Here is a 23,764-nt window from a genome sequence, read left to right as displayed (position 1 = left end):
AATGACTAGGTAAATTTCATGTGATATTACATATGGAATCTTGTAAAGGGTATATTGAATTCAAGTTATCCTTAGAAGCAAAGTTGATAAATTAAATAGAAAGTGTTTTAGTTTATAAAGGGCTTTATACTCTTTGTGATTTTAAAACACTGTGTGTATTGAGTTGGACCTAGTCAGTATTCTTTCTTAGTAATATCCCTTATTTATCCATCGGATCTTTATGAGTTATAATGCTACGCAATGAGGAACAAAGCACCAAATAAAACAAATTTGTTTTCTGTTCTCATGTTACCCTAGGTTAGCATCTTAAAACTACTCCATACATTAATACAAATTGATTTAGGGTGAGAATTTAGTAAAAGAAGAAATTGATTGAGTTGAGGCATCATTGGTTCAGTGGATCAAATAATGTCAACCAGACTCATCATGTCCTTCTTCCTCCTTCAGTCTTCTTTTTCCTGTCCTTGGCTTAGTTTAAGAAAGGTAGTCTCTACTCTGTGACTTTGGGGGTTCCAGTGTGCACCCTACCTGCTCAAGTTCACCAGAAAGCTTATTTCTTATAATAACGCCAGCAGAAGTTGGAGCTTTCAGTCTCATGTGTTTGGCTGGGGTAAGTGGATTTGAGGGAGAGGGGAAATGTCTCATCTGAAACTAGTGACTGAGTCTATTGGAAGGACTGGTTTCCCAAGGGAAAGCAAGGCACATGTGATTCTAGGCAGACCCCCACTCATGAAAGAGAGAGGCAGATAGGCACCGAGACACAGAGAGACAGAGACAGAGATGATGAATCTTGGCTGGGGAGGCATGCCTCCAGGGTGTGTGGTAGCTGGTTCCATTTCTTCCAGTCAGGAAGCAAAAGAGCTTAAGCAGAAGCAGAGCTGGGCTGTATCTCAGACCCAGCATCCACAGCGTTATTTATACCTTCCAGCTAGGCTTATGTCCCAAGGTACCAAGACCTAAAGCAGTGCCAACCCAAGGCTAGTGTGGAGAACAGTTCATGTTCTTACATGAAAAGCCAAACATTCTTGGAACATATGTTCTCTTGGTTCCTGTGAGTGGGCGTCTAATAATGGTCTAATAGTGGGCTCAGTCTCAAGGATGCAGTGAAGGTGGTAGGGTTAAGGCTCGTTTGAAGGACGCTTTACTTTCAGGCTCCCGGGCGTTTTTATTGACAGAACTCATCTCATTAGATGTGTTTTTTTCTCCTTTCACTGTCCTCGTATCCCCTCATATCACTGTAAGGTGAAACTGTATGGCAAGGGGGAGAAGAGAAAGCAGCACCCTGAGTACCACACCCACACCTCACTCCAGCCGAAGGAGAATGCCCACGGCTTCCTCTCTGCAGGAGCGTTTGCTGGTTAGTGTGCTCAGAGTCGTTTATCAGCTTGACTCTGTAGTCACTGATGGCTGAGCTGCTGGACATGCCTCTGGGCGGGCAGGTTGGGCTGTAGTAAGAAGGGGAAGTGAGCTGAGCCCAGAATCAATCCGTCACTCACTCTCTGCTTCCTCATTTTGGGTGTGGCGTGGCCAACTGCTTCCAGCTGATGTTACCTTCACTTCCAGCCATGATGGACTGGACTCTTGAGCTGTGAGCTCAAATAAACCTCTTTTCCTTGGAGTCTCTTCTCCTACCACAGCAGAAGCTATACGTTTGTCAGTCTGGCATCCCAGTGTGCTTCTTAGGAAGTACATCTCAGGCATTTTGGAGGATTCTCTGACTGGGGACTGTGGTTCTTTTGTTGGGGGTGACAGGTTTTCCAGAAAGAATGAGTAATCACAACTTTTGTTTGCAAGGCTTGAAGCTTGTTTAGATGTGCATTAGAACTGTGGTTGACTGTTTTACTTAGTAAAGAGCTGTAGATGAAGTTGGGTTGTTACTATTAAATGTAGACCTTGACCTGCCCCCTGCTATTTTCCACTAGCAAGTTTCTGTCTTCTTAATGTCAGCTCTCTTGGGACATGGTAGAGGTTAGAGGTCAGGCTGAGAGTACTTCATCTACCTCGTGCACAGCAGGCTGCATTCCAACAGACAATTTGCTCCAAAAGAGAAAGCTGACATCTTTGTCTGGAAGAAGGGCCCAGGGTGGCTGGTCCTGGGCAGCTTGCCTTCGTTTCTTTGCTGCACGGTGCTTATACTAGGATCCCAGCACTCCCCTGCTGTAGGAGCTCATGCATACACTAGGAGTGCTCTCTTCCCCAGGATGTGGTTTGAATTTCCCTTCCCAGTTGCTTTTTGGGGTCAGGGTGCAGGGGAACAGGGTTTCAACTCTGTAGTCCTGCCTGTCCTGGAACCCACTCTGTAGACAAGGCTGGCTGGCCTCTAACATGGAGATCTGCCTGTCTCTGTCTCCCACGTGTGGGGATAAGAGCCTGCCGCACCATGCCCAGCGGTACCACGCCCAGCTCCAGTGCTTCTTACCCTTCTTTTCTCGCTGTTCCTGCTTGTGGAAGTGTGCACTCCTCAGTGCAGTCCCTTCCTCCTGCACAGTCTTTACATGTCTGCTATGACACCAAGATCGCATTTTAAGGCAGCCATCTCTTTGTTTAGCACTTAAAATGTGAAGTAAAATCTAACCAAAAGAGAGCTGTTCTTAGTCTTTTGGACAGATCTCCAATGGTCTCTTTCCAGCCACCCTACCCCTGCTGCGTCTCGGTGCCAGAGCATTTCTGATCTCATCCCATTCCCACATCGCTTGGTTTGGCATGAAGACGAAAATCCTTATAGGTCTTTTCTATTTATTTCTATGAGATTTTTTTATACCAAAGTTTATGCCTACATGAATTCTTTTTTATATATTTAGGCAATTAAGAGCACACTGAATTTTTCATGCATACTAAAATCATGCTAGCTTATCTTTTTTTAAAGATTTATTTATTCTATTTATATGAGTACAATGTAGCTGTCTTCAGACACACCAGAAAAAGGCATTAGATCTCACTACAGATGGTTGTGAGCCACCATGTGGTTGCTGGGAATTGAACTCAGGACCTCTGGAAGAGCAGTTGGTGCCTCTTAACCACTGAGCCATCTCTCCAGCTCCAGCTTATCTTTTTAAAAACATTGTTTGTTGATATTTCTTTCCCTTGTGTTTTCTTGCTTAGGTTCGCAATGTTCTCAATGATGCTGTGGATTTGCTGGAGTTTCGGGACAGAGTCATTAAAGCATCCTTGAACTATGCACACTTGGTTGTTTCAACATCTCTTCAGTGCTACGTGTTCTCGTAAGCACCTTTGCATTTCCTGAAAATCTAGAGGTTTTGTCAATGTTGAGAGATTTATTTTCAAGTTTTTATATCAGCACAGTTTGTTATAACCATAACGTTCTCAAAAATATACTAATTAGCATCATGTTTCAGACTAGGAAATGAGGAAAACCCCTGAGCTATATGCAAAGAAAATAAAGGTAATGAAGTTTGTGTGTCAAAGGTTAATGTTCACTTTAAAACTGGAAACATCTGTGTGATGTGGTTCTCATACAGCTCTGAAGACTTTGGTAGAATCTTAACTCAAAGACCCGGGCTTAGGGTAGCTGAGGAGCCAGCCAGCACATTCACTGTAATTAACACAGGAGAGCTGGTGGGCTGGAAGAATTCAGTGAGCACATGGAAATACAGTAACTGTAAATGTACTGATGACCTGGAGTTGTCCAGATGCAGTGAAAAATACATTCCACGTCCTTACTAGAATGGTAGTATTCCAAGAACTTGCCTGGCAATCTAAGCCACACTTGGTATGGCTGTGCTCAGAAACATGGCACAAGGAGCTTTCTGGAAGCAGACAGACCTGATTTGCAGCCTGTGATTATAATGATGTAAAGGTTTTTACGATGGCCCGTGTTGAGCTCTCTGAATTGGGAGAGGAGATGCCAGCCGGCAGTCAGTATGTATGATCACCGTAGACGTAAGTGACTGCAGCTGAAGGACAATTCCTGAGACCTTATTACCTTTCTTTTGAACATAATTTGCCTATAATTTTATATAATTTCATTTTTAGGCAGTGGTCATATTTAATATTAATAGTCAACTTCCAAAGTCCTTATTTTAAGTAGTACAAGCCCACTTTTATATCCTGTCATCTGAACTATCCAGAAAACTCAAGAACCACTCGTGCCCTCAGGAGATTTTGTTAAGCGCATTAAAAAATTGTGCTTGCTTTTATACTACAGTGTGTTTATGGTTTAACCATTTAATAAACATGGGGGAGGGAGTATGGTAGTCACTTAGCAAGTATTTTGAATAAAGAAATGAAGCATATATAGTATTGCACTGGTATTCTAAGGCCCAGTAATTTATAATGTACAGATACTGCATTTCACTGACAGCTGCTCCTGTTCCCACATAATATGTATAAATCTGCAACTAGTCAGAATCTGCAGCTTGGTGGCAGCCCTGTGAGGAGGGCTGAAGTAGGAGAGACGGCGGGGCGCGGAGAGGCAGTGCTCAGGGCTCTGCGAATTGTTTGCTTAGATGGCGAGAAGGAAGAACAATGGTAATTTAAGAAAAGCCAAAAAAGATACTAAGCCAAAGAGCCATGACACAGGGAAAAGGGTGGAACATAGAAGAAAAATATCATTAATGCAGATGCATATTTGATTAATTAATTTTCATTGGGTTAATTGAGGAAAACGAAGGCAAGTTCCTCCATTTAAATTTTTGTTTTGTCAATAATTGTGACTTACTTGACTGGTGGTAGTGACAAGAAGATACTGCTTGAAGCTATAGGATTGTCAGATGTTATGTTATTTAACTTATAGTTATCTTATTTTCCTCACAGTGCATTGTGTTGGACAGTGTCTTCTTTCCTGAGTTAGCCTTGTCTCTCCTTTCTGGTTGTTACGATATAAGCTAAGATACCAGGTATCAGTATTTATGAGAGTGAGAGCTATAGGAGCAATGCAGCTGAGATGGTGCACCAAAGCCTGTGTCATTATGTTATAAACTAGTGACTTATAGGAGTGGCTGTCGATTGTTGACTCGCTTTACTGTTTTTGTGCCTGTCATTAGTACAATTCCTATTTTACAAGATGAAGAGCTTAAGGTCACAGAGAATACACAGGAATTTAGTAACCTGACACCAGGTTATATAATTTAACTTTGTTACCAAAAGAAGACTGAAGTTTGAGTCTAAGTTCTTAACTACTGTTGCCTCTTTATTTATAATATAAATAGACATGCAGTATACTTAATTTTATAAAAAGAAATTTCAGAAAAAGAAAATAATACAGAAAAATGGCACATTACATTTTTGCTTAATTTTTTAAGTAAGTATTAGAAGCCCTCTTTGTTTTCAGTCTCATAGCTTAGGGAGTTTATATTTCCATGACATTCCATGACATTAGATCTCAATTGTGAGAAATTAAAGATATTTCTAAGAGGAATTTTTTCTCTTTCTTTTTCAGTACTGAAGATTGAGTCCAGGGCCTCACTCATGCTAGGCAAGCACCCCACCCTGAACTACATCTCATCCCTACAGGACATTTTTCAAAAGCCTCACATAAACACCACTTTTCTGGTTAGCTCTCTAGGTAGAGGATGGAGGTTAATTCTGACAATTAAGAAAAATACTGTTTTTTCCCTTGAAATACAAGGCACTTAATCTGTGTCAGACTGACTGGTAGTGATTTCGAGTACACATTTCTAACAAAACCACTACTTGTTTTGTCATATGCACGCATTTTCTTACTGCAGGAGGTACAAAGCTCTGCCAGCCAGCATTTCAGTGCACACAGTGTACCCACTCCCTGCAGGCTTTCTCTCTCTATCCTCTGGATGTGAAAATTGAAGCTTCTCCTTAAGGAATGGGGAGGGTGTTGGAAGTGGCTCAGTGGGTTAGAGAGCTTCCTGTGCAAGCCTGAGGCTCTGAGTTCCGGTGTCTAGCACCAAGTAGACAGCCATGCATAGCTGCACATGTCTGTATTGGAGGGTAGAGGCAGCAGGTCCTGGGGGCGAATCCTGGAACGATGAGCTCTGCTTCAGTGAGAGACCCTTCTTATGTGTAAGGTGGAAGGGTGCACAGGTGCGTGTACAGCTGCGTGCTGTGTGCATGCATGCACATACGTGCATATATACACAATAAAAGAATAAGTGATACATGCTCATAACCCCAACACTTGGAAGGCGGAGATGGTGTGATCAGGAGTCCAAGGCCATCATCACCTGTATAGCTAGTTCAAGACCAGCCTAGAGCTCTACTAACAGCAGGATTGTCTCGGCTAGTTCAAGACTGTGTCTCAGGAAACAGAATTGGTTCTCTGGATGTTACTGAGAATAATAATGATACATTTAACCTATGAGACAGCTTCAGCTGTAGATGTTGCTTCACCATTCCCAGTTTTGTTTTGTTTTTGGTTGGTAAGGCAGGTGTCTCTATTCCAAGCTGCTCTAGTACTTACTATGTAGCCCAAGTTGACCTTGAGCTCACAGTTATCCCCCTGCCTCTGACTGCTGAGTGCTAGGAGTCCTAGGCATCATGTCTTTCTTTCTCCCAGTTCTTTGAATCGTGTTGTCGTATTAAAAATAAGAGGAATTATTTATGCTTCTACATGTCACTTTATTGAGTAAGCGTGATCATAGCTTATGTTTTAGAGCACTTTGCAGAAATAATGTTTTAATCCAAAAAAAAAAAAAAAAACACTGGGTGGTCTCCAGGAAAAATAATTATGTTGAGCATGTTATACTTTTTTTTTTTTTTTAAGAGTCTCACTGTGCAGACCAGGATGGCCGTAAACTCAAGACATTCACCTGACTGCCTCTTGAGTGTTAGGGTTAAGGTGTGTGCACAATGCCTGGGCCGTCGTCCTATAACTACATTCTTTGTCGCACACTTGGATGGTGCCTCATTATCCTCAATGAGGACACTGACTTTACAGAAGCTCAGCTTGCTAAAGTCCCATGCTGGGAGATGTGACAACCTAATATTGAATCCAGACTTACCTAATCCATCTTCAGGATACTATGCTGCTCTTGGTTTTCAGATGAGAAAGATTAAATGGCCGCCCAAAGGCAGAGTTAGTAAACAGAGTCTCCAGTGAGCACTTTTTGGAAGCCTGCTTTGTAAGTTCTGGAGACACAGAGTCAGTGTTGTACTTGAATGATTTGAGAGTAATGTGTTAAAACTGATTTAATAGAAATACATATGTGATAGTTGTGAAATTGAACTTACTATTTAACATGAGTAATTGCTTACTAAAATGTGTTTAATATTTGAAATGCTAATAAAATTCATTTTATTCATCTTTTAGTACGAAGAACTGGAATACACCGCTTATATTTGATCTCAAAGAAGGAACTGTTAGTTTAATTCTGCAGGCAGAAAGGTAATTTGTTTATATGTTAACTATTGGGTTTAGAGTTAAGATAGCTCATTAGCAGCAAAATACTCTTTTAAATATCTCACAAGGGCCCAAGAGAGGAGGGAGGACCTGGGATCAGTTCCCAGTATCCACGTGGTAACTTGTTCCAGGGAGTCCAGTGCCTTCTTATGGCCTCCATGGGAACTGCATGCATGTCACACAGACGTACGTGCAGGAAAAACACTCATACTTATGTAAGATAAAAATAAATCATACTTGAAAATCTCACAAAATAATATAACAGTCATTTGGTATCAGTCTTTTTTATTATGTGTTTAATAATTTTTAAAAGGTAGATCAGTGGTCATTAAATGTTTTATTCTTAGAATTTCTTTATATTCTTACAAATATATTGAAGGTAACATGTGACATGTGGAATATACATATATATATATATATATATTCACTACATTAAAATTGAAATCAAGAACTTTGTTAGGTTAGTAGCTTTAAATGTTGGGGAAAGCTCAGTTTGGGTCACATTAGTGCAACAGTGTGAGAGCGACAGTCAGCAGGAAGGTAGTTTGGCCCCTGTGTTCTCTTGCTCATTCTTTGCCACTTCTGTTCAGGTTTAGTTTATCCTGAGTCTGTGTCACCGCTGAGTGTCGTAGGTGAGCACGGAGTGGTCAGCAGTGGTTCCGAGTTGCTCCCCTGTCCTCCCTCCTTTTCTTTCCTGGCACCGGAGACAGAACCAGGCTGTGCATGTGCTCAGTGCACACACTGAGACTGAGCTGTACCCCAGCTCTACTTCCGTTCCTAATATTGTGCTCAGTGCACACACCGAAACTGAGCTGTACCCCAGCTCTACTTCCATTCCTAATATTGTGCTCAGTGCACACACCGAAACTGAGCTGTACCCCAGCTCTACTTCCGTTCCTAATATTGGTTGAAATTCATTGCTCTCACGAGCCTACTCCTAAAATGGAAAGGTAGTATTTTCCAGCAGGTTGTTTAGTGATGCAGGACTAAGAAACTCTGATATGTTTAAGCCAATTAGGATTAGCTGTTACTCCAGGAGCTATAGTTTAGAAATAAAAACTGACAATTGATTTATTAAGCACAGTGATCCCCTTCTGAATCAAATTTTAAAAAGCAACTCCAATAACTTCTCTGCATTTTGGCCAAGGTCAGGTATAGAAAAGCTACACAGTAAGACTTAATGAAGTGTGGAATGCAGTAATCTACCTATAACAGATGTGTGGGAAACCTCTGCATCAAAGCCACACACTATAACTCATCCCCTCTCCCTTCATATAGGCAGACTCAGTGCTGTTCTTTAGCAGGTTTTCCAACCCAGAGGCTTCTATAAGTAAACCAGAACAGAACCAATGCTGTTGGGTGCTAGTGACTTGGGCAGTTACAGGAAGAGAAGGCTGAAGGACAGAGCAGGGACTGAGTCCCAACAGACAGTTGCTTCATTACTGAGGAACATGCTCATCATAATGGTGACCCTTGGTATAACCAAGGCAATGTAGCATTAAACTTTGTCATCTATTTAATTAAATGAAACATGATTTATTCATATTATAATTTTAAAAATATGTTATTTTGCCAAAGGATAAGAAGTCAGCTATTTAAAGACTCTACTTCTTAAACGTCTTTTATTCCAAAAATAACATATATAAGTTTATTATGTTCATAGTATATATTGATGACATAAATAATTATATAAAAATAATTTAGTTACTGCCTGCCTCTGATCTTATTTCTATAGTCAGACCTTTACCCATTGAAACAGCATTTCCTCAGGAGGAGTTTAAAAGATGATGTCTTCTTTATAATAAGAAATGCAGTGCTGTAGTTTGTGTGCCCATGTGTGCACACGTGCAGGTATTCATGCATGTGTGTAGGCCAGAGATTACCATTGGGTGTCTTCCTCCATTGTGTGTGTGTGTGTGTGTGTGTGTGTGTGTGTGTAAGGGTGTGTATGTAGGTTTGTTATATATACATATTCATGTGCATGTGCACATTACCAGAGGTAATGCCTAGCATAATCATCTAATGTTCTCTACCCTACATTTTTAGTATTTCTTTTGAGGTAATAATGTAATTGCATCATTTCTCTCTTCCTTTTTCTCCCTCCAGACCCCTCCAATATAATTTACTCCTCTTTGCTCTCTTTTAAATCCATGGCTTTTTTTCATTAGTAGTAGTTGTTGTTGTTGTTGTTGTCTTGTGTGTGTATGTTTTTATAATGTTACTTATATGTATAGTTCCAGGAATGACCATTAGATATTGGACAAGTTGTTGTGCTTTTCCTTGAGGAAGACTATTTCTCCCACTCTTAGTGTTCCTTAGTTACCTGTAGTTGCTTGTGTAGGTTTGAGGCCTCCTGGGCTTTCCTGTGCCATATTCATGTGATAGTCTCACTGATCCTGGAGCTTCCTGACGTGGCTAGGCTGCCTGACCTGGGACCTCCAGGCACTCCTGTCTTCACCTCCCCAGGATTACAGGATCGCACAGCTGTGCCCAGCAGTTTGTGTGCCAAGCATCTGAACTTAGGTCCTCATGCTGTGAGACAGGCACTTTAACCAACAGCTATCTTCCCAGCCCTCACTTTGCCAACCCTCGATATTACTGTCTGGGTTCTTGGAGTCCTTTTCAGAGAATTCTGGACTATGACTATATCTTAATGTAATTTTCCTATGTTTGTGTAATACTTTCAAAGTGATAGGTCTCACACCGAGGAGTTTGGCCTATTTTGGATTGATTTTTTTTTTAATTTACATTAAAAATGTTATTCCTTTTCCTGGTTTCTCCTTCAGAAACCCCCTACCTCATCCCTCCTACTCCTGCTTCTGTGACGGTGTTTCCCCACTCACCCACCCTGACATTCCCCTACACTGGAGCATAGAGCCTTGGTAGGACCAAGGGCTTCTCCTCCCATTGATGCCCAGCAAGGTCATCCTCTGCCACATGTGCAGCTGAGCCATTTGTCCATCCATGTGTATGGATTGATTTTTGTACAGTGTAGAAGAAAGAAGCAGAGTCTTTCAGTAATGACAAGAAGACTTTTTGTTTGTTTGTTTTTTTTTTTGGGTTTTGGTTTTTAGAGACAGGGTTTTTCTGTGTACCCCTTGGCTGTCTTGAAACTCACCATGAACTTACAGAGATCCACCTGCCTCTACCTTCTGAGTGCTGGAATTAAAGGCATGTGTTATGACTGCCCAGCAAAACAGATGTGTCACTTTGTCAAAATTGGAAAATACTATTTTTATACTGTATGGCCATACACTATAATCCATAAGGACCAAGTATTTAAATCAAATAAATACCTATCCTTAATTAATTACAGTGTGTACTTTTTGTATTCATTAGAAATGCAGATATAGTTGTAGTATACCTCTATCAATTTCATTGTAAAGGTGAGTGCCCTTTGATCCTACAGTCATGCTTTAGAGTATATTTTAAATAAGCAGAGATGAGTGTGCATTGTAGACACTATTTAAAACAGTGGATAAGATCCAGACACGCATCTCAGCACTTTTGAGACAAAGGCATATAGATCTCTGTGAGTTTGAGGCCAGCTTGATCTACACAAAAAGTTCAGGACAGCCAGGGCTACCGAGAAAGACTGGCCCACATCGCTTCCTCTGTGCCTCCAAAAGAACAGCAGCAATTGATAATTTGAAATAAAATGTCCATCAAAAGTGAGCTAGGGGTTGGAGAGATTGTTTCCTGGGCAAAATGCTTATCACACAGGTGTGAGGATCAGAGTTCAGACCCCAAGTGAGCTGAGTACTGTAGTGGCCATCTGTAATTCTACTCTTCCTGTGCTGAGTGGGAGCTGGAGACAGAACCTCTAAAGTGTGTAGGTCAGCTGACCCCGTGTATGTGTCTCTATAGAACAAAGAATTTCTTTCTCAAACAAGGTAAAAGGCAAGGGTTAGCACCTGAGATTGCCTTGTGACCTACATATATGGTGAACTGTATAGTGTGTGCATGCATGTACACATGTGCACACACTTGCACACACAAAGTGAGCTAATAGCTCTGTGAATGGCTCACTGATAGAGTATTTGATTCACATCTAGAACCAGGTTCAACCCCCAAGGATGAGAAAATCCGTTGAATTTTTTGCTACACTCATCCCTTGTTCACTGTCAGTATCTGTGTTAGGTAGAGATCTATTTTGAATTGATTTTTTAAAACAGAGAGGTCTTTGTTTTATTTCCTCTTTATTGTTTATAATATGCATGAATTTTCAAAGAAAAATATATTGGTCATAAAGTGTTTATGAATGTGTTAACTACAAGGGTCACAGAGCCGTGAATCTAGCTGTAGCATATGCACATGTGCCCCGAAGTGCCCATTGCAGACGTTGAGTGCTTAGATGTGGATGCGCACTGATTGTCAGCCCTAAGTTTACAACCAGAAGCATCTCACTTTAGCAAATGTTGGCATTGACGCTAATTTTTGACTCATGTTTGGTTTCGACTTTAACCAGCAGCTGACTGTTATCTTTAACATGAGTTTAACATGAGTTAGGGCACAATGTAAGTGACATCTAAATCTTGGGACATGAACTTGAAAGTTTGACCTCGTCATTTTCCTTCCCTACTTCTATTTAAAAGGAAGAACAAACAAACATTTTCAAGTTTTTAAATATTTCAGTCTTTACCTATATACTTATGATTGTAGGATTTAGATTTCCCCCACAAAGGTAAAGACTTATTTAATACAGAAATGAAATGTAGTTGTTTTCTATTTTTTTAAAGAACTTTGGTTTTTTAGACATTTTCTTCTGGTGGACGGCGGAGGTATATACCTGCACTCTTACGAAGGGCGCTTCATCTCTTCCCCTAAGTTTCCGGGCATGAGAACGGCCATCCTGAATGCTCAGACCGTGTCTCTGAGCAACGACACAATAGCGGTAAAAGACAAAGCCGATGAGAAAAGTAAGTCTGTCGTTATGTGGCGTTTCATGTAAAATCTCGGGCAGTTATCATGCTATGGAATTTCCGTGAGCTTTCATATCTTCATCTCTTAACTATGTTAACATTACGTGGAAAAGTTATGGTTCCCTGATTTCTTTTAAACATGAGCTAAATAGCTGAATTGTCATATTGATAAAACAGATATATGTTGTGTCAACATCCAAGACAAGCGGTAAATAACTCTGTATGTATTCACCACAGAATTTTATTTCAAGGTCATGATTCTAAAATATGCATCAATTTTTAAGCTATTAAGTTTCTTTGACACACCCCTTGTATTCATTTAGTAATATGGTAAATGTTCTTCATTGTGCCCTTTATTTTGTTTATATATTTTTCAACTAATATTTTACATTAATGAAGTAAAAGGAAGGTATGAATAATTTAAGTTTTGCATGTAAAAATCTAGGCCATATTAGTATGTATATATATGAAATATGTCCAGTGTTTTGTAATGCCATGGTACATCAAACCATTTTATTAAGACATTTCTATTCCAGACTAAATAACTTATCAGTGGTGGTCAAATGAAGTCAGTGAACACATATGTAATCGACGGTTGGCCAATGACACATGCTCTGAAGCTACTAATCCAGGCTGGAGGAGCGGCAGTGTGGGCACACTAACGGTCACAGAACAAATTATCAGAAAGACCCTGGGGTGGGAATGATTGACAGACTAAAGGGACCACAGAAGGCTATACTGTGGGTCAGCGTGAACCAAGAGCGGTAGGCAAGACCCAGTCTCCTCATGCTAGACAAACGCCTACCATGGAGCCATACCCAGCCCACATACTACCTCAATTCATGAGAACACTTAACATGGAGCCTCTCCTCACACGTGTTACCTGGTTACCTGTAGGCGCTGTGTTGTATTGAGGACCTCTAGACCTTGCTCATGCATTACTGACATTTTACATCATTTCTCTCCCCTACTCTGGCAACCACTATCCTGCTATCTGCTTCTGTAAGAGTCATGATTTTAGACACCTTACATTGGTAGAATTACTACATTTGTCCTTTGGTGGCTACCTTATTTCACCTAGCCTGTCTACCAGATATGCAGGGCTTTCTTTTCTGTCTTTCATTCTTAAAGCTAAGTGATATATCTGTGAGTGTGAGTGTGAGTGTGAGTGTGTGTGTGTGTCTATCTCTCCCTTCCCCCCTTCTGCTTTCCTTCCTTCCTCCCTCATCCCCCATCCCCTTCTCTCTCTCTCCCTCCCTCCCTCCTTCCCCCCTCACACCACACACACACACACACACACACACACACACACACACACACACACACACTGCTTTTGTTCTACTGATGAGACTGACTATGTCCACATTTTGGCTGTTGGAAGTAATGATGCAGTGACAATGGGACTGCTAAGGTGAGATAGTGAAGCAGTGCCTCCCGAGAGTGGGATGGCCGTCTAGATCACGTGGAGTCAATTTAACTTTTTCAGGTTCCTCTGTGCTCTTTTCTATGGTAGCAACACAATTTTGCATGACTACTAACAGCAATCAGTGAGTAAATGTTATAATTCCTGTTTCCCCACATTAATTGACATGCTTGTTTGTTTGTTGTGGCTTTAAGTGGCCATCCTAACAGATGAGAAGGGACACAGTGGTTTGGAATTGTCAAACACTAATTTGCTTTTATAGATTTGTCAGCCCTATAAAATGCCTTGTCTGAAAACCAACTCCTGGTCATCTAGGGAAATTATTTAATATTGAAGTGTCTTTCGGATTTCATCATGGGAGCTAGTTCTCTTAGCTAGCATTTAGGAAAAGAAATCATAGCTACTCAAGAAATAGTTCTAAAATAGTCACCTGATACAAGGTAAATATTTTTATAAATTTCTTCTTATTTACACACGAGTCAGCTTTTTCTATCTGAGAGAAGCAAGTGCAAGATAGGAAGGTTTATTTGTATTCACAGTATCAAGATTCAGTCTATGGTCACGTGTGACAAGTCAGAACACTGTGGAGGATCACAGGTAGGGAGAGCTAGTCACCTCATGGTGTCTGGAAGCTGAGAAAGAGAAGAGCATTAGGGTCCCACTCTGCAGTCAGAGCACACCTGTAATACCTCACTCCCTTCCTTAGACTCCAGCACCCCTTCTCTGGCATAGTAGGCTGCAGCCAAACTCTAATGCATCGCTTCGGGGAGACAGTTATGATCCAAACTATAATAGCTGATCTCTTTTTTTTTCCCCTAAGTTAATTTTAAAAGTTAAAGGTTCACTAGAAATATGGAAGGCACTGTTCTGGAACCTTCCTTCAAGAGTTCAAGGAAATTCTTGGATTGAGAACTAGGTGAGCTCCCAAAGCAAGTGTCTATAACAAATATAGGTTGTTTATGGCCTCCCCATTGTTCTGAGGCAAACCAGCTGATACTCTGAAGGTGTGAGCTGAATATTTTTCAAGGCCATCAATTTGTAATAACCTATTAATGATTTATGGAGAATCTCAATTATTGACAATCCAGCTCCTCCCAAACCTGGTATACTACAGGTTTGTTCAAACTCTGAATATTCAGAATTCCTACACACCACAAAGTTGAGGGTGCTCTTTGTTTATAGACTGCCATCACTTTCCACGCCAGCTGCTTCTTCTAACTGAGCGCTGGGGGTTATCACATGACATGGTTAGCTAAGTCATTGGCCACTCACTCGAACCCAGTCTCTAGATCCTTCCTTCCACAGAAGTCAGGGGCCTAAGGGCTCTGCCTATCATTACCTGCTGCTTGGTTTATCTGATTGTGAACCTTGGTCTACAGTGAAGACAGTACCAATGAATCTGTCGTTCTCACAGACCAAAACGTCTCTATAGTAAAGATAGTACCAGTGAATCTGTCGTTCTCACAGACCAAAACATCTCTATAGTAAAGACAGTACCAGTGAATCTGTCGTTCTCACAGACCAAAACATCTCTATAGTAAAGACAGTACCAGTGAATCTGTCGTTCTCACAGACCAAAACATCTCTTGATACTCCAGATACTTTAAGGGAATTTGGAGCTCCCAGCCAAGAATCTGGGATAAATTATTTATTTTACCACAGAAGTGTATAATAGAAACAGCATCTTGTATGTTGTCTGGTATCATATAAATAGATTTTAATGTCTATTTTCTTTTGTGAAAATGATTGTTTTATAGAACTAAATTAGAGGTAAGCAGAATTTAACTTTACATCTACATTTGGATCTGCCAGTGGTGAGACCATGGGCCTTTTCCTTAACCATTACTGGCAGTTAGGAAAAAGTTTAGTTCTACCATTTTCATTCCTTAACCATTGCTGGCAGTTAGGAAAAAGTTTTAGTTCTACTATTTTCATAAAAAATGTGGCCTCCTTACTAATTAGAAATTTGATGCTGCTTGTTTTCTGAGGTGGTAGAGATTCCATGGTCCATAAAGTTAGATAATATCTCCTAAGAATTATGATAACTACATTGAAACTTACCAACAATGGCTCTAATCTAACTCATTAATGCTCCACTGTTGTTTGTTTTTTTCTAGTAATCTTCCTCTTTGAGGCATCAACTGGAAAACCATTAGGGGATGGGAAACTTCTTTCCCATAAGGTAATAAACATTTGCTGTGTTTGGTATAAATGGGCACTATTTAGTTAATTTCCTTTTAAAATAAGTTATTCCTTAAGGGAGAGAGCTGGTACTCCAGTAGTGCTGACACACAGGCTTACAGGAGGGTCAAGCCACTGTCAGACTCAGCAAGACCAGCTAACACCACAGATAAGCATATGGCAAAAGACAAGGCCAAAACCATAAAACAACAGGAACCAAGGCCATTTGACATCATCAAAACCCAGTTTCCCCACCACAGCAAGTCCTGGATATCCCAACACACCAGAAATGCAAGATTCTACTTTAAAATCGCAATTCATGATGATGTTGGAAGACTTTAAGACAGTCACAAATGATTCCCTTAAAGAAATACAGTACAACACAGGTAAACACGTAGACATCCTTAAAGAGGAAACACAAAAATTAACCAAACAGGTGAAGGAATTGAACAAAACCAACCAGGTTCTAAAGATGGAAATAGAAACAATAATGAAATCACAAAGGGAGACCACCCTGGAGATAGAAAACCTAGGAAAGAAATCAGGAGTCATAGACACAAGCATCACCAACAGAATACAAGAGACAGAAGGGAGAATCTCAGGGACAGAAGATACCATAGAAAACATTGACACAATGGTAAAAGAAAATGTAAACTACAAAACCCTCCTAACCCAAAACGTGCAGGAAATCCAGGACACAATGAGACGATCGAACCTGAGCATAATAGGTATAGAAGAGAGTGAAGATTTACAAATTAAAGGGCCAGTAAATATCTTCAACAAAATTATAGAAGAAAACATTCCTTAACCTAACAAAAGAGATGGTCATAAACATACAAGAAGCCTATAGAACTCAGAATAGATTGGACCAGAAAAGAAATTCTTTCTGTCACATAATAGTCAAAACATCAAATGCACAAAACAAAGAATATTAAAAGCAGTAAGGGAGAAAGGTCAAGTAACCTCTAAAGGCAGACCAATCAGAATCACACCAGACTTCTCAGCAGAGACTATGAAAGCTAGAAGATCCTGGGCAGATGTCATACCAGTTCTAAAAGAACACAAATGGCACCCCAGGCTACTATATCCACCAAAAATCTCAATTAGCATAGAGGGAAAAACCAAGATATTCCATGACAAAACCAAATTTACATAGTATCTTTACACAAATCCAGCCCTACAAAAGATAATAAATAGAAAGCTCCAACACAAAGAGGGAAACTACATCCTCAAAAAAGCAAGGAAGCAATCTTCTTTCAACTAACCCAAAAGAAGACAGCCATGCACACATAATTCCACATATAACAATAAAAACAACAGAAAACAACCATCATTGGTCCCTAATATCTCTCAAAATCAATGAACTCAATTCCCCAATAAAAAGACATAGGTTAACAGACTTGATACATAAGGAAGACTCAACATTTTGCTGCATATAGAAAAAACACTTCAAGGACAAAGACAGACACTACCTCAGTGTAAAAGGCTGGAAAACAATTTTCCAAACAAATAGTCCCAAGAAACAAGCTGGAGTAGCCTTTCAAATATCGAATAAAATCAATTTTCAACCAAAAGTTATCAAAAAAGATAAGGAAGGACATTTTATAAATGTCAAAGGAAAAATTCACCAAAATGAAATTTTAATTCTGAATATCTGTGCTGCAAATGCAAGGGCACATACATTCATAAAAGAAATCTTACTAAAGCTGAAAGAACACATTGAACCTCACACAGTAATAGTGGGAGACTTCAGTACCTCACTCTCATCAATGGATAGACCATGGAAACAGAAACTAAACAGAGTTACACTAAAACTAACAAAAGTTATGAACCAAATGGATTCAACAGATATCTATAGAACATTTTATCCTTAAGCAAAAGAATACACTTTCTTCTCAACGCCTCATGGTACCTTCTCCAATTTTGAACATATACTTGCTCACAAAACAGGCCTCAATAGATACAAGGAGATTGAAATAATCCCATGCATCCTATCAGATCACCATGGAATAAGGTTATCTTTTGTTATCTTCAATAACAAAAATAAAACAAACAAACAAACAAAAAAAACAACAGAAAGCCTCCATACACACGGAAGCTGAACAGTGTTCCTCTCAATGATAGCTTGGTCAAGGAAGAAATAAAGAAAGAAATGACAGACTTTTTAGAATTTAATGAAATGAAGGCATAACATAACCAAATTTATGGACCACAATAAAAGCAGTGATAAGAGGAAACCTCATACCTCTGAGTGCCTCCAAAAAGAAACCAGAGAGAGCACACACTAGCAGCTTTACAGCACACCTGAAGGCTCTAGAACAAAAAGGAGCAGATACAGTCAAGAAGAGAAGACAGCTGGAAATAATCAAACTCAGAGCTGAAATTAACCAAACAGAAACAAAAAGAACTATACAAAGAACCAACAAAACCAGGAGTTGGTTCTTTGGGAAAATCAACAAGATAGATAAACCCTTAGCCAGACTAACCAGAGGGTGCTGAGCCAGTATTCAAATTAACAAAATCAGAAATGAAAGGGAAGACATAACAACAGAAACTGAGGAAATTCAAGAAACCATCAGATCCTACTACAAAAACCTATACTCAACAAACCTGGAAAATATGGAGGAAATGTACAAATTTCTAGACAGATACCAAGTACCAAAGTTAAATCAGGATCAGATAAACCATCTAAACAGTCCCGTAACTGCTAAAGAAATAGATGCAGTCATTAAAAGTCTTCCATCTAAAAAAGCCCAGGACCAGATGGGTTTAGTGCAGAGTTCTATCAGATCTTCATAGAAGACCTAATACCAATATTCTCCAAACTATTCCACAAAATAGAAACAGAAGGAACACAGTCCAATTTTTTCTATGAAGCTACAATTACCTAAGCCACAAGGACCCAACAAAGAAAGAAAACTTCAGATCAATTTTCCTTATGAATTTCAATGTAAAAATACTCAATAAAGTTCTCAAAAACTGAATCCAAGAACACATCAAAACAATTATACACCATGATCAAGTAGGCTTCCTCCCAGGGATGCAGGAATGTTTCTACATACTGAAATCCATAATTGTAATCCACTATATAAACAAACTCAAAAGGAAAAAAAAAAAAAACACATGATCATCTCACTAGATGCTAAGAAAGCATTTGACAAAATTTAACACCCCTTCATGTTAAAAGTCTTGGAAAGAACAGGAATCCAAGTCCCATACCTAAACCTAATAAAAGCAACATACAAGCAAACAAGTAGCCAACATCAAACTAAATGGAGAGAAACTAAAAGCAATTCCACTAAATTGGGACTAGACAAGGCTGCCCACTCTCCCCCTACCTATTCAACATAGTACTGGAAGTCCTAGCCAGAGCAATTAGACAGCAAAAGGAAATCAAAGGGATACAAATCGGAAAGGAAGAAGTCAAAATATCACTATTTACAGATGACATGATAGTATACTTAAGTGACCCCCAAAGTTCCATCAGAGAACTTCTGTGGCTGATAATGAACTTCATCAAAGATGCTGGATATAAAATTAACTCAAACAAATGAGTAGCCTTTTTCTACTCAAAGAATAAACAGGGTGAGAAGGAAATTAGGGAAATGACACCCTTCACAATAGTCCCAAATAATGTAAAATACTGTGGTATGACTCTAACCAAGCAAGTGAAAGATCTGTATGATAAGAACTTCATGTCTGTGGAGAAAGAAATTGAAGAAGATCTCAGATGATTGAAAGATCTCCCATACTCATGGAATGGAAGAATTAATATATTAAAAATGGCCATCTTGCCAAAACCAATCTACAGATTCAATTCAATCCCCATTAAAATTCCAACTAACTTCCTCATAGACTTAGAAAGAGCAATTTGCAGATGCATTTGGAGTAACCAAAAATCCAGGATATGGAATACTGTTCTCAAAAGTACACTTCTGGGGGAATCACCATCCCTGACCTCAAGCTTTATTACAAAACAATAGTGATTAAAAACTCTATGGTATTGGTACAGAGACAAGAAGGATTAGAACAGAATTAAAGATTCAGAAATGAACCCACACATTTATGGTCACTTGATCTTTGGCAAAGGAGCTAAAACCATCCAGTGGAAAAAAGACAGTATTTTCAACAAATGGTGCTGGTCCAACTAGTGGTCAGCACGTAGAAGAATGCAAATTGATCCATTTTTACCACTTTTTACAAAGCTCAAGTCCAAGTGGATTAAGGACCTCCACATAAAACCAGGTACACTAAAACTTATAGAAGAGAAAGTGGGGAAAGAGCTTAAAACACATAGGCACAGGGGAAAATTTCCTGAACAAAACACTAATGGCTTATGCTATAAGATCAAGAAGTGACAAATGGGACTTAATAAACTTGCAAAGCTTCTGTAAAGGAAAGGACACTGTCAGGACAAAATGGCAACTAATAGAATAGGAAAAGATCTTTGCCAATCCTACATCCAATAGAGGGCTAATATCCAGTATATACAAAGAAGTTAGACCAAAGAGAATCAAATACCCTATTTAAAAATGGGGGACAGAACTAAACAAAGAATTCTCAGCTGAGGAATATTGAATGGCTAAAAAGCACATAAGGAAATGCTTGACATGCCTAGTCATCAGGCAAATGCAAATCAAAGCAACCCTGAGTTTCCACCTCACACCAGTCAGAATGGCTAAGATCAGAAACTCAGGTGACAGCAGATATTGGCAAGAATGTGGAGAAAGAGGAACACTCCTCTATTGTTGGTGGGATTGCAAGCTGGTACAACCACTCTGGAAATCAGTCTGGCAGTTCCTCAGAAAATTGCACATAGTACTACCTGAGGACCCACCTATACCCAGCCTGGTAATATACCCAAAACATGCTCCAACATATGCCAAGGACACATGCTATACTATTTTCATAGCAACTTTATTTATAATATTTAGCAGCTGGAAGAACGCAGATGTCCCTCAACAGAGGAATGAATATAGAAAATGTGGTGATTTACACAATGGAGTACTAATCAGCTATTAAAAACAATAACATCATGAAATTCTTAGGCAAATGGATGGACCTAAAAAATATCATCCTGAGTGAGGTAACCCAATCACAAAAACAAACAAACAAAAAATCACCCATGGTATTAAACTCACTGATAAAGAGGATATTTGCCCTCAAGCTTGGAATACACAAGATACAATTCACAGACCACATGAAGCTCAAGAAGAAGGACCACCAAAGTGTGGATGCTTCAGTCCTTCTTAGAAGAGGGAACAAAAATATTCTCAGGAGGAAATATGGAGACAAAGCTTGAAGCAGAAACTGAAGGAAGGTCATTCAGAGACTACCCCACCTGGGGTTCCAGCCCATATTCATCCACCAAACCCAAACAATACTGCTGATGCCAAGATGTGCTTGCTGACAGGATCCTGATATAGCTGTCTCCTGAGAGGCTCTGCCAGAGCATGACAAATACAGTGGCGGATGCTTTCAGACAACCATAGAACTGAGAACGGGGTTCTTAATGGAGGAGTTGTAGGAAGGATAGAAGGAGTTGAAGAGTTTGCAACCCCATAAGAGCAACAATATCAACTAACCTGTGCTCCCTGGTACTAGACCAGAGTACACATGGAGAGACCCATGGCTCCAGCTGAACATGTATCAGAGGATGGTCTTGTTGGGCATCAATGGTCTGCCAAGGCTGGATGCACCAGTGGAGGGGAATGTCAGGGCAGGGATGGGAGAGTGGGTGGGTGTACACCCTCATAGAAGCAGGGTGAAAGGGGATGGAATAGGTGGAATGGAGGAGAAACAAGTTTCCTAAAATAAAAAATAATTAAAAAAATCATGTCATCAATTTGAAGAAATAAAAACAGAAGCTTCTGTAGTAACAGAGTTCACAGTAGTACTGAAGTGCAGTGTTTAGTTTGCTCATACTACGTAACTGAGAATGACCTTGAACTCCGGGTGCTCCTGTCTCTAGCTCCCAAGTGCAGGCACATGCCACCACACCTAAATTAAGTCTCTGCGTTAGTAGATGATTATCAGGCCATGGCAAGGGAGAAACTTCAAACAAACACTGCCTTCATGTTATACTGCGAAGAGTGACTCAGGAGGACTGAACAGAAGGAGAGGGAGAGGGCTGGACAGAGGGGGGCCTCTGTGTCCACACATCATTACTGTCCATGTCTGATTGTAACTTTCCTAGAAACCAGAATCATCTGTGTAACTCTCTGTAACATTACACCAACACTAGCTGCTTTGGTGGTGATGACAAACACTCCTTAACAATATAAAACATTTACTTATTTCTATGTGGGTGTGTGTTTGCACACACTGGTAAATAGAGACCAAAAGAGGGGGCCAGGTTTCCTCTTCTATAATTCCTTACCTGTTTCTTTGGGACCGGATCTTTTTATGAACCCGGGCATTGAGTTTTTCTGAGAAGGAGAAGTCAGAAGCCCCAGAGACCCTTCTGTTTCCAGCTGGTCACAGTGCTGGGATTACAGCATGTGCCAGCCGTGTCAGGCAGGAGCTGCGATCTGAACTCTGGTCCCCATGACTGCACAGCCGGCACTCTCAGCCACTGACCCGTCACTGCAGGCCAGCAAGTACACCTTTAATTGTAAAGATAATCTATTTGAAATATTTGTGTTTTTATAGCACTAGAATCATAGTGCTTTAGTAGTATTCATGAAACTAGAATCATCTTTTCTTTAAAATATGAATTATATTCGAGAGCAGTAGCTCTCTTTTAAAAATATAAAGTAAACAGACTGGTCCACAAATTTGCATAATGATATATATAATTTTTAAAGGTATTATCTTAGGGTTTTATTGCTGTGAACAGACACCATGACCAAGGCAACTCTCATAAGAACAACATTTAGTTAGGCTGGCTTACAGGTTCAGAGGTTCAGTCCATTATCAAGGCAGGAACATGGCAGCATCCAGGCAGGCAAGGTGCAGGAGGCGCTGAGAGCTCTACATCTTCATCTGAAGGCCACTGGGAGAATATTGGCTTCCAGGAAGCTAGGATAAGGGTCTAAAAGCCCACATACACAGTGACACACATACTCCCAACAAAGCCACACCTTCTAATAGTGCTGCTCCCTGGGCCAAGCCAATACAAACCATCACCAGAATTATGCACATAATCCTAGACACAATTTAATCATGATGTTTGTTGAGTTCAGAGTTCTAGCAAAGTCTTCAGACAGAGTAGGCAGCAAACACTCATGGATCAAACATAAATGAACCATACTAAGTTTTTGATTTTTACAAAACTTAATCTTACTAGCTACTGTAATAGATTAATTCAGTATTCCAGAAATGTTTTATTATTGTAGAAAAACAGGGATCTTGGAGCTAGAAGTCTAAGCGATAAGTCTGGACTTGTTTGGTATTTGCTTATTCTGACACACACACACACACACACACACTTTCTCTCTCTCTCTCTCTCTCTCTCTCTCTCTCTCTCTCTCTCTCTCTCTTTCTCTCTCTCTCTCTCTCTCCCTGCTGCAAAAAAAAAAAGAAGAAGAAGAAGAAGAAGAAGATCACTGAATGCCCACGGGTCTTATTTGGGAAGTATGATGCCTTCAGCACATTTTCTGCTTCATAGAAAACAACATGAAGAAAATTGTAAATTTTAATGTTCTAGAAACATGAGATATTCCCATGTGTTTCTGAAGTTTACTTAGTAAATCTTTAAAATATAGGTGTTAGGCAGTCTACTCAGGAAAAATTAATAAGAAAACTTTTCATTACTATAGGTCACACCTCTCTTGTGACCCTAAGCCCTTCTCTGATTCTGTCAGTTAAGGACAGGACACAGATGTTCTCACTACAGGATCTGTGCTGATGTCCTCGATGATTTAAGGAACATTGGGTTGCCAGCAAAGTAACACTTTGGTGTTGCTC

General features: G+C 39.9%; 1 protein-coding gene across 1 annotated transcript in view; it reads left to right on the top strand.

Moving 5' to 3' along the window:
• Window positions 1-23,764, top strand: part of IFT80 (intraflagellar transport 80) — a 78,698-nt gene that overhangs the window by 33,804 nt on the left and 21,130 nt on the right. The window contains exons 8-11 of the mRNA XM_080915873.1: window positions 3,103-3,221; window positions 7,241-7,315; window positions 12,086-12,249; window positions 15,793-15,857. Of these exons, the coding sequence (XP_080771999.1) occupies window positions 3,103-3,221; window positions 7,241-7,315; window positions 12,086-12,249; window positions 15,793-15,857 (423 nt within the window). The remainder of the gene's footprint in view (window positions 1-3,102; window positions 3,222-7,240; window positions 7,316-12,085; window positions 12,250-15,792; window positions 15,858-23,764) is intronic.

This window comes from Micromys minutus, assembly GCF_963924665.1.
Source record: "Micromys minutus genome assembly, chromosome: 4".
Taxonomy (NCBI): domain Eukaryota; kingdom Metazoa; phylum Chordata; class Mammalia; order Rodentia; family Muridae; genus Micromys; species Micromys minutus.
The sequence above is the reverse complement of the archived record's forward strand: the minus strand, read 5'-3'. Positions and strand labels throughout refer to the sequence as shown.